We start from the raw sequence: 15337 nt of genomic DNA, 5'->3' as shown, positions 1-15337 counted from the left end.
GCCCTGACGGCTGCGGGAGCGGAGGGTCGGGGAGGCCGCACGGGCTGGGCGGGGGCCGGGACACCGGCGCACACACCGGGCCAGGCCGCCCCTGTCGCCCCCCGGTCCGGCTGCCCTCCGGAGAGCCCCGCGCCTCCTCCCTCCCCGGCTCCCAGCCAGCGCTAATACCGAAGGCGGGACACAGCCCCCATTGCCCCAGAGGAGCAGCTGCGAACACGAGGCCGGCCCGTAACCACAGGCCCTCCAGCCACCAGCTTACGCCCAACCCTCAGCCAGCGCTGGAACCGGCTCTTCTGGCACTAGCCCCGCCTCGCCCCCGCCCAGCTCAGGCATGAGCTCTGCTCCCGCCAGCCTCGGGAGCAGCCGCTCCGCCCTCATCCCTTTCTCCCTCCCAGGGCCATCCCACCCGTAACTTCACTTCCGTGGCTGCCATTTTGGGCGGTCCGTGGCTGCTCGGTGCGGCGGGGCGGGCTCGGCCCGGGCCGTGGGGCTGTGACAGGGGCTGTGACAGGGCTGTGACAGCCGCGGGGGGACACCTGCGCCGGGCACTGTCGGGGCGCCGCCGCAGGGGCAGAGCCGCCGGTCGGGGACCGCAGCGCCCGCCTGCCCCCGCCATGTCGGACTTCGACAGCAACCCCTTCGCCGACCCGGACCTCAACAACCCCTTCAAGGTGAGGGGGCCGTGAGGTTTCCTCGGGGTTTCCGCTAGAGGAAGCAAGGAAGGAAGGAAGGAAAGGGGGAAGGGAAGAAGGAAGGAAGGGCCCTGTGGCAGCTGCGGGCCGGGGTCTCTGCCCTGAGTGGGCAGCGGAGACTCGGAGTGGGGGCAGGGCGCGGAGGATAGGCAGCGTTTCACAACTTCAGACCTCCGTGTTTCCTTCTGTAGCTAAAATAGTACAAGTCGTATTTCAGATGCGTTATTTCGATGGAAAATAAGAGAAAAGTTTGAGGTTTTGTATTTTGACCCTAGCTTTGTGCTAGGAGTAATGTTACTACTGTCTTTTTTTTTTTAATTTCATCTGGTTGAGCTAAATAGTTAATGAATTAGAGAATTTGCCGTCTTCTGTAGCATTCTCCCACTGCCTTTAAGCTTAGTTGTTCCCTTACCTTTGTCTGAAGTAATCAGGGTACCAATGACTGGCATTAATTCTGTGCTGCATCTCAAACTGGTTTGTTGTAATGTGCTATAACGCTTTTAGGTTTTGCACTGTTGTCTTGTCATACAGCTGTGAATGCTTTCTTCACTCACTGGCTTCAGTTGTCAAAACGAGCTGACCTCTCTGGATGCTTCCCCTCCTGTTTTTTTCTTTGTTGCTTAAATCCAGTTCATCTAACTTCTGAAGCTACCTACGTTGATAATATTACTGGACCTTTTGCAGGCACTTTAAAGCACACAGATAGTATATATGGCAGCGAGTTTAGAATGTTAGCTGGAATAATTAAGGTTTTTAAAAATTGAGCTGTCACGTTTCAAGCCAAACATGCTTCTGTCCACATAGATGCTGGAAGCATAATGTTCCTAACATTTGTTCATTAGAGTTGGTCTGAATCATTAGTTTAGTTTTTATGGTCATAAAACATAGGCAATAGCATTCATTAGGCTAGAATTCCTTAGGCTAAGATCTGTTTTCACTTGTTGTATGCAGTGCAATGATATTCCAGGTGAACACAAGTCCTGTTGTGGAGTCTGCTGCCAGCAGTAGTTGGGGCTGGTAAGAGTGCCAGTGAGCACTGTTCTTTTTGGCACCAAACACTGAAAAGGTGTCGTTCTAGAATGTGTCTTCAGCAACAGAAATACATGATACTCTTCCTCCTACTTCCATCCTTCTTGTAATAGTTAATCAAGTAACATCTAGCAAAATCCAGGGCAGTAAGGGGTATTAGATGCAAAATTGCTGCCTCTGCAGTGCTCATCAGGCCGTGTAACTGATCCTGTGTGTGCTGTGAGACCTAAACTAGGCACGCACCTGGATTATAGTTCCACTTTGAAGATACTGCTTAAAGTGCAAAAGGTTATTCCAGTTTCTTTGTAGGGAAAGACTTCTGTTGTAACTGTTGGGCAGAATCCATGCTCTGCTTCTCATCTGCAGTGCGTAGTGATAAAGAGACTCTATAACAGCTTCTCTGTAACTTGAAGCTCTCTGGACTTCTTCATTTGCAGAAGATGGTTCAGGAAAGCTGTGTGCTTTTTCAGAGGCTTTTTTCTCTTCTTTCAGTCTTTGCTAACCTCCATCACGTTCTACTGCCCATGAAAGTTATCTTGCATGCCTTTACTTACCTGCACATTTAACTTGAAGGGGCAAAAGGCCTCATATATAGCTAAAGCTTGATGGCCATCTTGTTGGCAGAACAGCTTTGAAGTTAGTGGGTACTAATGCGTGTATGTATTTAGGTTTATGTGTTTTAAAATACTTCATGCATAGAACCAGTATTTCCAGATGGACCTTTACAGCCTAAGTCATATTTTCTAAACTTATGTACTCATATTTTTGTCTTTACGTGACAGTTTTATGTATCATGTGCTTAGTTGTTTTCCTTGCTTTTGAAGCTGCTTCCTGTGCTAATGTAAAATCACCAAGTAGTATGGCAGAGAAGGGGTGGTGGGAAGGCATCAGGTGGAATAGTTGTTGCCAAGATCTAAAGAGAGATCCTTTTTTTCTTAAAGATTTTGGCTTTACTAGCTGTCTGTGATCTACATGGGAGGTTTCCTGTAACTGTTTGTTTGCCTTTTAATAAAAAGATTAGAGCAGAGCTTCTTGCTTGATGTTGAATCCCATAAAAGTGTTCTCTGGAAAGATAAAGGTAAAGCATAAACACCTAGTGCTCAGTATTTTGGGTAGTTAATACTTTTGGAAGTCTAAAGTAAATTATCTGCTGGAAAAACTGAAATTAGCTTACCTGGCTTGATCATGAAGTGCTGTGGATTTTGAGACAGGTGGCTACCTAACCTTTGCATTTTTTTTTATTCTTTGTTGCTTTAAAAAAAGCAACAAACTGGAACTGGATCCAGAGTCATATATGCTTTTGAAGTTATAATTTTCTTCTCTAAATAAATGGGAATAGCATTGTGAATGCTATACCAACAAATCCAAAAGATGGGGATTTTTTGAAAGTCAGAGGGTACTGAAATAAACAGATAAGTGGCAGACTAACATTTACAAGCTTTTGATAGCATTAAAGTTGTGAAGAAGAAAATGCATCCATGTACCATACAAATGAAGATGTGAGAATCCATTTATAATATGATATATCAGCAATATGAAGATGTCCACAGTTGGTATAACCTCAGGTATCATGATCGGAAGCGAGTTAGTAATGAAATCTATTAATTTTGTTGTCTAAGAAGCACTAGTTATAGCTTGTGAGTGTGAATTCAGAGTTTGTAAAGTTCTCACTTACAAATGCTGCAGTCTGACAGCGCCCAAAGAGGGTGAGCAGAGCAGATGTGGTGATGGTACCTGCATTCAGTGCTAGGTAGATCTATAGAGAGGTGAGAGATCTGAGCCCAGGTTAGAAAGCCAGGGTCAGGATCGTGTCCAGTGAAAGTAAACATGATTAGCCAACAGTGCTCTGATGATCAGGTAAGGTCTGAATAAGGAGTGGGGGTCTGACCCATTAAGAGGAGTTTGGGAATCCTCAAGGTCCTGACAGTCTGTCTTAAATAGGGTAAAGCAGCATGAAATAAATTTTGTATGACAAAACAAAAGCACATTTCTAATGTAGCTGTCTCCTTGTGTTCTTTTTTTTTTTTTTAAATGTCATAGGATAGGTGATAGTTGTAGTCTTCTGTCTTGGGAGGTGATACAGTTACAAAGGTTCTGAAATAGCAGTCTCAAAATTTGCTGTAAGTATCATTTACTCTGAAACAATCAGCCGTTCATCTACAACAAAAATTGTTGGTTCTGTGTTCTTGGTTTGATTTTTTTTTTTTTTTTTTGGTAAGTGAACAGTCCTCCTACTCAGAGAAGTCTTTTTAAGTAGAGCTATGAATTTCATTGGCCCTTGGATCTTTGCTGACAGACAGCAAAAGGTTTGAAAACTGACTGTTAATTATCCTATCATATGAAACAGTTGTTTTTTTAGCGGCTGTAGAATGAGAACTGTTAAGACTGAGTTGTGTGATAAATTCTGTGGGGTCAGTTCATCTGATGTGTTTAGCTCTGAGCAGATGCATGTATTTGACACCATAGAAATTATGATAGGCCTGAAAACTAAGATACATTTCTGTTCAAATGAGTGGTGACCTTCAGGGAAATGCCAAATCACTGTGCGATAGGAAGATTTTTCTGTTTTCTTCATCAAATTTAGTGTGGAAGGGCACAATCAGAGCAGGCCTCAAATGTATGTATTGTTAAGTATTTGCATAGTTTCTTTAAGTGGGATTAGGGATCCAGACTGTGAGTTGATAGCTTTGAGTTTTGCTCCAAAAAGAAAGATCTTACGTAGTTCTGTCATGACTGACATTCTTGTTTGGATGGCTGAGATACTCTGCCATACCCAGAAAAGGCACTGACTGAATTGCTCCCACTGAGATCCCAGGATTACTTGAATCACTAGAGCTAAGTACAGAAGTAATTCTAGTTATAAATTGGATATTACGCTTAATCTTGACTCACATGAGCACAAATTAATCTCCTGTCTGATTTGGTGGGAAATACAACCCAGAGGTTTGATACTGAGAGCAGTTGTGCAAATGACTGTTAGCTTCTGTGGTAGCAGAATCTATAGAGTTTATATTGTAGTTGCTGAGGTGAAACTAAAGTGATAGTAACATAGAGGAAGAAAGAGAAGTCCTGATTTTTTTGTTTAAGAATTGGGACCCTTATTACATAAAATGTTTGTGCCTGTTTAGAATGAAGCAGTTTTGTCACATGCCTATATGCATAAGTGAGTTTTAATTCCTGTATCTACCTATAAAATCTACTGACTTAAGTTGTCTGTCTTAAAGTTAGTATAGGGCATAAAATATAGGGATTTTTTTCTGACTTCTACTATCTGCTTTCCCTTCATGTCTTCAAATATTATGAATACCCCTAAATCTTGCATAAATTAGGGTTGAACATCATGGTAGTGGATTGTCCTTTGGGTGTTCTACGTGGAAGTTGGCTTCCAAGAGTATACTTCACCAGTGCTGTAAGTGCACTGTAATCTGTTAAAAATGTGAAGCGTTTTAATAGTTATTCAGTATCTTATAGCTGCATTTTTCCCTCTAGATTTTCACTGAACTGTTAGCCCATATTGCCGAGGGTTATTATTGCATGGTATAACTAAGATTCAACATAACAGAGGAATGAGCATACATGTATCAGAGCTGGGAAAGGATGGTTTGAGAGCAGCTGTGAGATGGGGGTGATACTTTGTTAGGCATCCAGTACTCCATTGGAAGATGAGGCTGGTGCAAACTTCAGGACAAATTTGGCCTTGTCAACCTCTGAATTTCTAGGTTTCAGAGGTGGGGATCTTGCCTTGCTCAGCTGCTCAGAGTCCTTCACAGCTCTGCTTTCATGTGATGAATGTCACATATACAAGGCAGCATTTGATATGATAAACTTGAAAAATTTGGAATTATGAAAAAACTGTTATGTGGCTACTCGAGTATTTTTATTATTATAAGTCCAGAATTTTTTACCACATGTTTATTCAACATGTGTGAATTGCAATTTCAGAGGCTTAATCTGGCAGTCCTGGGGGATGGAGAAATACTCCAGAACCTGTTTATGAAAAATGTGATGGACAATTTTCTCTTTGGTCACGAAATCAAAAAAGTCAGACCAACAGTTTCAGGCATTTTGTATTGCATTTTGCAATAGAAATAAACAATTTTCTGACCCAGTGGTGTTATCTTAGGGAGTACTTCAGAGAGAGCAGGAAGTACAACTGTTACTGTTACTATAACCTCTTCCCACCCCCAGAATCAAAATCCACAAAACTTCAGGATGAGTTCTTACAAAAATCTTACTTTCCAACTGTTTTTTTGGTTCTGTGTAGCTTCAGTGATTTTTATTTGAAATTGTTTTCAATTGCTGATGTTTCGTAAAAGCGTTATAATCTCTATCCAAATCAGTGTTTAGTGTTAACAAATTCCATTTCCTGACCATGGCAATAAGGTACTGCTTTTATTTCCTTGCTAGTCCTTGGGACTAAACTGAAAAAATGTTCTGTGCAGAAAATGCTTCTCTCTTTTGGTAGAAGAGTAGGTATCCCTCAAAGTGGTAAGTTTTTTCAGCAATATGAGTGACAGTTTGGATGGGCTGATTCCTAGTTCACTATATTCCCTTCACTTAAAGTCACACCTTAGAGTACAAGCTTAGCTGATGCTGTTTTTCAGATTATTACTATATTACGTATTTTATAGAAGTCGTTTACTGGTGGTGGAACAATTCTCGGCACATATCCAGTGAAGGGTAATACTAACCATTGTTAGAGATGTATTTACTTCTTCAGTCTTTAATTTGGTAGAGTCCTCTGTGTTAGTGAAACTGGTAGCTGATTACTAGTTTTGGTCTCCTAGACAACAGAGGTCTATTCCCTTAAATTCTGTTTTTTAAAAAGCTGTAAAAGCTCACATAGAATGGATTATTCTGCTCTGTTTTTAACATCCTTGTTTGTACTTAATTGTGTTTGTACACCCTCTGTGATAACTCGGTATTCAACTAGTTTTTTCTGTGTCTGAGTGATATGAGCATAATTTGTTACCTTGGCACAGAAGATGCTTTTAATAGTTCTATAGGTGCTCTTGCCAGTATGAAATATAAATGTATTGTTTTTTCTGTGTTTGTTTTCTCAGTTTGTGTTACTGTTTGTTGAGGGTTTTTTATGACTTTTCCATTCTTGGCATAAAAAATAGCTTGCTGCTTGTACCTATCTTGTCAGGGTTAAAAAAAAAGTGTTAATATTTCTTTTCAAGATTGATGGTACAGGAGAGAGATTGCAAGAAGCAGGTAAAAGGAGAAAGATTGAGATGGAAAATGGCTAAATTAAGTTGTGCTACTTTCTTAAAGCTTCAGTCTCCTAAACTAATTCAGATCTTGAAAATGTTGTCTGAAATGACTGTGTGACTTAAATGCAGCAATAGCTACAATAGCTGGATATGAAAAATAGTCTGTTTTTAATTCTGTTCTATGATTGTATGACTTATAGTTAAAAAGATCAGAAGCTCTGGGTTTGAACTGGCAGGAATTTGGGTGAGATAAGGCTGGGTGAAACATGAGATACAGAAAATTATTACAGCTTAAATTCACTTATTCCTGTGGAATATTAGTTTTTACTGTTTTTAACCAGTAGAATATGCATGTTATGCAAAATAGAAATTTGATGGCATTTGTTTAAAGTCCACTTCTGAGTATGTCATCATGCACATCATTATTGGTTGCATTCATTATTCAAGCCCTGAACAATTTCTAAATTCAGTGGGGTTTTTTTTATTCTGCAGCAGTGAGTATGAGTGCTTCACAATTTCCATCACTATGTTTAGATGAGTTCGCATGTGCTCCATTTTTAAAATGAGATGCAATGAGTGTAAGGTAAATGATTCAAAACAATTCTTTGTGTTTTGTGGGATGTAATGTCTAATCTCTTCAGAAATATTGCAAGTAGTGTTTTGAAATATGAAGTGTAGCTCCTGTTGGTATCAGTCATTTGATGCACTGTAGGTGTTCAGAACAATTAGAAAAGCACCTACACCTGGGCACCCTGACTGTGAAGAGCTAAGTTCTAGCAGTGAATGAGTTATAGGAGAGATATGAATTTCCAGACTGGTACTTGCCTCCTTCAGCTGTGGCATTCCTCTTTTCCTGTGATGGCTAGTTTACTTGAGTCTTTCTGTGTCACAAACAGTCTAGACTGTGTAATTCAAGTTTTGTGAATACAGAATTTCAGTGCTACTTACAATGGTGGATGTCAATTTGTGTATTTCAATACAACTGTAATTTTCTTCCTTTGCTGGTTAATGAAGCTTTACTTGAACAGAGCTATTATTGAATGTCTTTTGGGTCATTCAGGTTTTTTTTAGAGCTGCTGCTACTTTAGCAAACAATAGCAGTATTTCGCAGAGGTGTAGCAGTTGCTAATTCAAAATGGCAGTGGAGTTTTGATTAAGGGCTTCTTGCTCTAATCACTGTGCGTATTTAAATGTTGAACTTATTTTTGAGCACTAAGACTGTTGCTCTAGTACACCCTGTTGTCTCAGCATATGTTCTCTTTCATTGTTAGTGTTGGAATGTCACAGTAGATGTACAGTGAGATCTGAGGAGTTTTTTACTCTGGTCTTCTTGAAAACACTTGAAGAAAAAAAGGCTTTCTTTCATCAGATACTGATTTTTGTTTGTATGTTGTATTTCTGAATATAGGTTGCTCTTCTGAATTTGGCTTGACTACTGTTTCATGCTTTTTGGAAATGGCTGCTGTTCAGTTGGTGTCTCATGAGTCTGGTATTGTAGTTGTTCAAATAATTGACTTTATAGTGTGCAGGCTCATTTTGGTTCAGTTATTTGGTTAGTACTCTGTGCACTCTTCAAACACAAGTTCAGTGTTGAAATATGCTTTTTAAGTGGCTAATTCAACCTAAATTCCTAAGTGCTATTCAAGTAATAGTAATTAGACCTGCTGTTTCACTGTGTGGCTGGTGGTTAGCAATCGCATGTTGCACATGTCCATACTCGAACATTTTTCTGTGGAGGAGGGAATTATATGAGAGCATTCTTGAAAAGGGTACCACATTGAAAGCATGAACAAAGTGTTTTATGCTCTGCTAATTGGTGTTAATGTGTAAAGACTGGAATAAGTGTACTAGGCCTGACTAGGATGGAGTTAATTTTTTTCATAGCAGTCCCTATTGTACTGTGCTTCAGATTTGTGACCAAAACAGTGCTGGGAAGGCACTGATGTGTTTGCACGTTGCTGTGCGGTGCTTGCACTGCACCAAGACCACCTTTGTTTCACACTCTTGATTCCTCTCAGGGAACAGACTCGGGCAGGAGGCTGGGAAGGGGCACAGGCAGGACTGTTGACCCCAGATGACCAGAGGAATCTTGCATGCTTCATAACATCGTGCTTGGCAGCAAGGCTGGTGGTGGTGGTAGTAAGTGGGGGAGCAACCATTGCTCAGAAGCTGAATGGCCATGTTGGTGGGAGTTGGTGAGCAATTGCCTTTGCTTGACTTGTGAGGTTTTGTTGCCTTTTTTTCCTTTGCCTCCACCTTCCCCCCTCCTCTCCCAGCCTTAAACTGTCTGTTTTCTTAACAACCACAAGTGGTATTTGCTTTTTCCTTTTTGGTTCTCTCCCATATCCCACTGCCGAGAGCAGTGAGTGAACAACTAGTTTCAGGGCTTTGCTGCTGGCTACAGTAGACATACCACAATAAGACAAAAGTTTTCAGCTGTATGCAAGTTTCTGCTGTTCTATATATTGAATTTTGAAATTGTCTTATTTATATTAACTTTGTTTTAACTTCATCTGTTTTGATCTTCTGGTGAGTCTAGTAAACCAATGTATAATTCAAATGTTATATTTAATTATTTGCATATTCTTATGTACTTTTCTGTTCAACATTTCAAGTAATTTCGGGTTGAATTTTGACAAGAAACATACGGCACCATGTTTTCCCTCTTTTTTGAGGTTCATCTGTTCAGTATTTTGTGATTGCATTTTAGCAAATAACATAATAACAATTAATTAGTTTACCAGTTTATGTAAGGCCTGATGATATTTTAGTTGTAACAATGTATTTGAGTCTAGCATGGTAACTATCACAGGCTTGTGAGGGAGACTCACCAGCAAGGCTATTTTAAAACAACTAATTAAAGATGAGTCAAATATAAGAAAGCTGGTATTGAATTCCTTTTAACATTGTTTTGTATGCATCTTTAGAAAGGATGATTCTTTTTCAGTGACCATTGGAATACTGTTTTGAAGCTAAATGTTTGCTTTAATGAAAAGTGGTTTGTGACCAGAGGGTGTTTCAAGTATGCTTGTATACATTAATTTGTATAAAATAGACAACATATAACTTTTTAATTTTTGACGCAATGATTTTTTTTAAGTTTTTTTTTGTAGCAAACTTCAAAAATTGCCTTATATGAACAATTTTGTGAGCATAGCTGTTGGAATAAACATACTTGTTCTCATTTGCTCTGTTCCTTCAAATTTTAGAAGTGATTGGTGTTCTGCCTGGGTTTTTTTTCTAGCTGTAAATAAGTTGACTGCAGCCATTAAGAAAGTCCTCTGCCTGCATCTGCAGATAAATTTCCTGCTAACAAGACTAAGCTAAGGCCATAATAGATGCCAATTCTAAGAAAGCAGAGTCTGCATTTAAACTTGATTTTTATTTTATTTAGTTTAATAATTTCAGTATTTACTTAACTGTAGATTGTCACTTTTTAAAAAAGTAATTCACTTAAGTCACTTACTTAAAAAATAATAATTATGTAATAGAATCATAGAACAGCTTAGGTGATAAGGGATCTTAAAGATCATCTAGTTCCATCTCTCCAGCCATTGGCAGGGACACCTTCCACTAGACAAGGTTGCCCAGAGCTCCATCCAGCCTGGCCTTGAGCACTTCTGGGGATGGGGCATCCACAACTTCCTTGGGCAACCTGTTTTGGTGTTTCACGATCCTCACAGTAAAGAATTCCTTCACAATATCTAATCTAAACCCACTCTCTTACCGTTGGAATCCATGCCCCTATTCCTGTCACTACATGCTCTTGTAAAAAGTTGTTCTCCATCTTTCTTGTAGGTTCCCTTCAGGTACTGGAAGGCCACAATTAGGTCACCCTGAAACCTTCTCTTTTCCAGGCTGAAAAACCCCAAATCTCTCAGCCGGTCTTCATAGGAGAGATGTTCCTTCCCTCTGATTGTCTCTGTAGCCTCCTTTGTACTGACTCCAGCAGGTCCATGTCCTTGCTGTGCTGGGACCCCAGAGCTGATGCAGCACTGCAGTGGGGTCTCAGCAGGGCAGAGGGGCAGAATCCCCTCCCTGCCCTGCTGCCCACACTGCTCTGGGTGCAGCCCAGGACACGTGTGGCTCTCTGGGCTGTGAGTGCCCATGGCTGGGGCATGTCCAGCCTCTCAGCCAGCAGCACCCCCAAGCCCTTCTGGGCAGGGCTGCTGTGATCTGTGCATCCCCAGCCTGTGCTGGTACCAGGGCTGCTCTGAGCCAGGTGCAGCACCTTGCACTTGGTCTTGTTAAACCTCATCAGATTCCCATGGGCCCTCTCAAGAGTTTGTCCAGGTCTCTCCGGATGGCATGCCATCATTCAGCTGTGTCAACTGCGCCGGTCATCTTAGGGTCATTTGCAGATTTGCTGAGAGTGCACTCAATCTGTCCACAGCATTAATGAAGATATTAAATAACACTGGTTCCAATAGAGATCTTTGAGGGACACCTGTCACTGATGTCCTCAATCACGTGCCTGTCCTCCATGTGCCTTAGCACAGCTACTGGGACTTCTGTTCCATCATCTTCCCAGGCAGAGATGCAAGGCTGACAAGTCAGTAGTTCCCAGGGTTCTCCTTTCTGCCCTTCTTAAAAATGGCTACCATGTTTCCCCTTATCCAGTCACGTGGGAACTTGCTCTGTGTGCCATGACTTTTCAAATGTTATGGAGAGTGGCTTGGCACGTACATCAGGCAATTGCTTCAGGACTCGGGGATGCATCTTGTCAGGTCCAACAGACTTAGGTAAATTTCGGTCCCTCAGGTGATCAGGAACCTGATCTTCTCCTACAGTGGGTAGTACTTTGTTCTTCCAGTTCTCTTCCTGTCATCCATCAACTTCACAGGTGTAGGAAGAGAGGCTGCCTGTGAAGACCGAGGCAAAAATGTTGAGTACCTCAGCCTTCTCTTCCTTCATTGTTACCAGTTTTCCATTGTCACCAGCTGCATTATTGGGGGTGAACTTCTTTAACCTTCCTTTTCTGCTTAACATACCTGTAGAAGCCCTTATTGTTATCCTTTGCATTGCATGTAAAGTTTTTAAATGTATCTCTCTTCAAAGGGAATATGAATGTGAATATATATAACTATATATTTATTTTCTTCTCAGTCTTTATCAACTCCATTTTTTTTCTAATGGTGAACTAGACTGTTGGAAATGAGAAAATATCTGTATATATCTGTATATCTAAACATCATAGTCATAAAATAAGTAAATACTTACATATATAAGTATATATATATAGCTCCTTTTATGTTTGGTGTACATACAGAATATGGTACATTTGTACATTTATGTAAATATGTAACTAACAGTACTGAAAAAATGGATGTACTAATTTTCAGGAAAGCCTACCTTTTATCCATTGTTATATTCTGAAAATGCAAAAATTTTAAGGTGCAGAAACAATCTGATAGAACCAGGCATCACATGAAATAAGTACAGTTTTTTCAAACTGAGTTGGTGTGGTCCATTGTAGTGAGCTCTTCTGCAGAACAAAGCCTCCCTGTCAGTAGCACAGAGAAATGTTTAATTTCTGAAATAGTTGTCTCAAGCTAAATCTTGAGCAGTCTTTTTGCTGTATAATTAATTGAAGGAGAAAATTAAACTTTTTTCCTTAATTTTACTAGTTCAAGTAGAAGCTGAATTAGAAGCACTTTTGGTGTTATGGCACCCTGTTTCTTCAGCTTCATTTTTATGAAATGCTTTCTCTGTTCTTGATGGGGTTGGATATACTTCTGGGTAGGGAAGTACAAGGGTTGCAGAAAGCTCTTTTCTTCTCTTGCGCTTTTCAAGTGTATAGTCATGGAGTCTATATCTGGTCAACATAGGATAGAGGTTTTTCCCCTTATCCCTTTTTTCGTTATAAATCAAACATATGACAGATGGGGTTTCTGTTACGCTGTGTTAATCTAGGTTTATAAAAAGCTAAGAATTAAATAATGTTAGTTTGTAGATAAAAGAGGTAGATGTTTACACATTTTTTTAGTGAAAGCAAACCTTTTTTAGTTTGAAAGAAAATCTGACTTTTATATGATACAATGATATGGTTATCACGTTTTTGATTATATGCATGTTAACAATTTTACACAATTGTTTCCTCTTCTAGGATCCTTCTGTTACACAAGTGACAAGAAACGTTCCTCCAGGGCTTGATGAGTACAATCCGTTCTCTGATTCACGAACAGTAAGCATGTTTATTTCTTAATTATGCTGTTAGTATTTCATTTGTGAGGTTTTATTTTAAGAATTGGGACTGATGTTGTAGAATGGGCTGGCTACACATAGTGGAAGATGTGTAAGAATAGATAGTTCTATTAAATATTTGGAGGATGCACTGGCAAGGTTGATTTCAGAGAGCTTTGACTTTTTAAGGAAGACTGGCCCTCTGAAAGGGGACCAAAACAGAACTGAGTTTTTTTCCAGTTTTTCTAATTTCTGATAGTTTTTACTAAATTATTTTTCCTGTTTTTACAGACTTCTGATAGTCTGTCCTTGTGGTTTTCTGCATTTCACTAGCTTTGGAGGTTTTGAGTGTGGCACACTTCCCCAGCGTTTTGCTTTTGTTTTCTCTTTCACTTTATGAAAATGCTGTTCAGAATAAGGAAAATATTGTGTTTAAATAACGGTCCACAGGCTTTGTATAATGGTGCAGTAGTGAAAGGAAAAATTTATGTCAGAGAAACAGTTGGTTTATGTCTCTGATTTATATAGTTTCAATATACCTTGTGCTTTTCCATTGTGGGGAGGAATACAAGAAATAGGATAGTAAATTCATACTGTAACTGCATTTTTCAGTGGCTGCTTTTGATAGTGAAGATCTTGTGCAAGATTATTAAAATGTGTGGCTGGTTATTGTCTGTCAATATAGTTTATAAACATTTAAATACGTATTTTTAAAATGCAGTCTTATTTTTTATGACAAATCTGGTAGTGCTGTTAGGGAGTGTTCATATTTGAGTATTTGCAATGCCATGGATGGAACAACGGAATTCACTTGTGAGAGAGAAGAAGCTTATGTTAATTGATATAAACCAGCATTTTAACAAAGTTGCGTAGCAAATGCAAATGTGGTGGTAAAGTGGTTTAACAAGATTCAGTGGTGATGTACATTTGATTACTGCCCAGAGGACATGGTCAGAAAAACCTGTCAAGAAGGCCTTCCTGTTTAATCATGAGGCTCAGAAAAGTTCCCATTGCATTCTGGACTCCTTCCTGAAGGCAAGGGTTTTGGTATGTGTAGATCCAGACTTAGTCCCAGATTTTGTCAGTGATGCACATCTAAAGGACTACATGTGCACAATCAGTCCTTTCTATCGCTTAGCTACGATTTCAGAGTTTAGTGTCAATTACTGAAAATCTGTTGTGGCAAGAATTTCTCTTGCTTCAGGAGTAGTGCTGAGGTGTGCTACTCAGGGGGAGGTCGTTTTGTGCAGCCCATTGCTGTGTGGGAGAGTTCAAGGGGCCCTGGGCTGTGCACTGTTTATGAAGTAAGAAAATTATTTATGGTAATATTTGCATACCAATTACAGAAGTTAGCTTCTTCCAAACTTGGCTTGAGTCAAATCTTTATTAGAACTATGGTTAGGTGGGTGCCTTGCTCAGATCAGCCCTTGGGTACTGTTACCTGTTTCCTGCAAGACCTACTTAAGAGCTGGGTGTAGTTTTCACAACCAGGTAGATCCATTGCAACTGTCACTGGTTATAACTTGAGCAAGATTGTGGGAAATAATGGGAGCAGAGAGAGCAGACTCTCAGAGCAATGAAACAGTAAGGTTTCATACAGTTTTAAAATTCTATGTGGAGGAAGCTTGGTTTTTGGTATGCCTTGGATCAGCTGTTTAAGGTAGAATATTTACAGCTAGCCACAATGTTCAGTAAGTCTCCAAAATTATTTTCTCCTTGGTCCCAATATCAGGAATTATGTTAGATTTCATTATATGAAGCTTGAAGACTTTCAAAATTGCTTTGTATTGACCATAAGTCACGAAGAAAGTAGATCTTGTTTTACAAAAATATAATCTTGAGCTACTTTGACTTTTTTTATTAGTTCTGTACTTATTTTAACATGCAGCTTTGTGGGAAAAGGAGAATTGAAGCATAAGGCAAAGCTTATCTGGCTTTGAACAGTCAGTTGTGCTTGGAAAAAAATTCTAATTGTTCATTAAAGATGTTACTCAAAAAAGCTGGGACGATGAAAGAAATCCAAGTCAATGGTCAGATCTACAATGCACTGTGATTCAGTTAAAAATCTGTGGCATGTTTACAGATTAAGGAAAGTTATCCACTGAATGAACACTTCTCTGCTGAGATAAAGAATTTCCACAGGTTTTCTTGACAAGAGCAAGACTGAAAAAATTCAGAGTGCAGTAATAATCAACCTGTATGTGTTACTCCCCTTCC

General features: G+C 39.9%; 1 protein-coding gene across 1 annotated transcript in view; it reads left to right on the top strand.

Annotated features, from left to right (window-relative positions):
• The first annotated feature begins 444 nt into the window (after positions 1 to 444).
• Positions 445 to 15337, top strand: part of SCAMP1 (secretory carrier membrane protein 1) — a 38754-nt gene continuing 23861 nt past the window's right edge. The window contains exons 1-2 of the mRNA XM_084224606.1: positions 445 to 671; positions 13044 to 13121. Of these exons, the coding sequence (XP_084080732.1) occupies positions 615 to 671; positions 13044 to 13121 (135 nt within the window). The 5' untranslated portion in view covers positions 445 to 614. The remainder of the gene's footprint in view (positions 672 to 13043; positions 13122 to 15337) is intronic.

The sequence above is a fragment of the Fringilla coelebs genome (genome assembly GCF_963513975.1).
Source record: "Fringilla coelebs genome assembly, chromosome: Z".
Classification (NCBI taxonomy): domain Eukaryota; kingdom Metazoa; phylum Chordata; class Aves; order Passeriformes; family Fringillidae; genus Fringilla; species Fringilla coelebs.
Note: the sequence above shows the minus strand (reverse complement) of the source record. Positions and strands in the feature narration are given on the sequence as shown.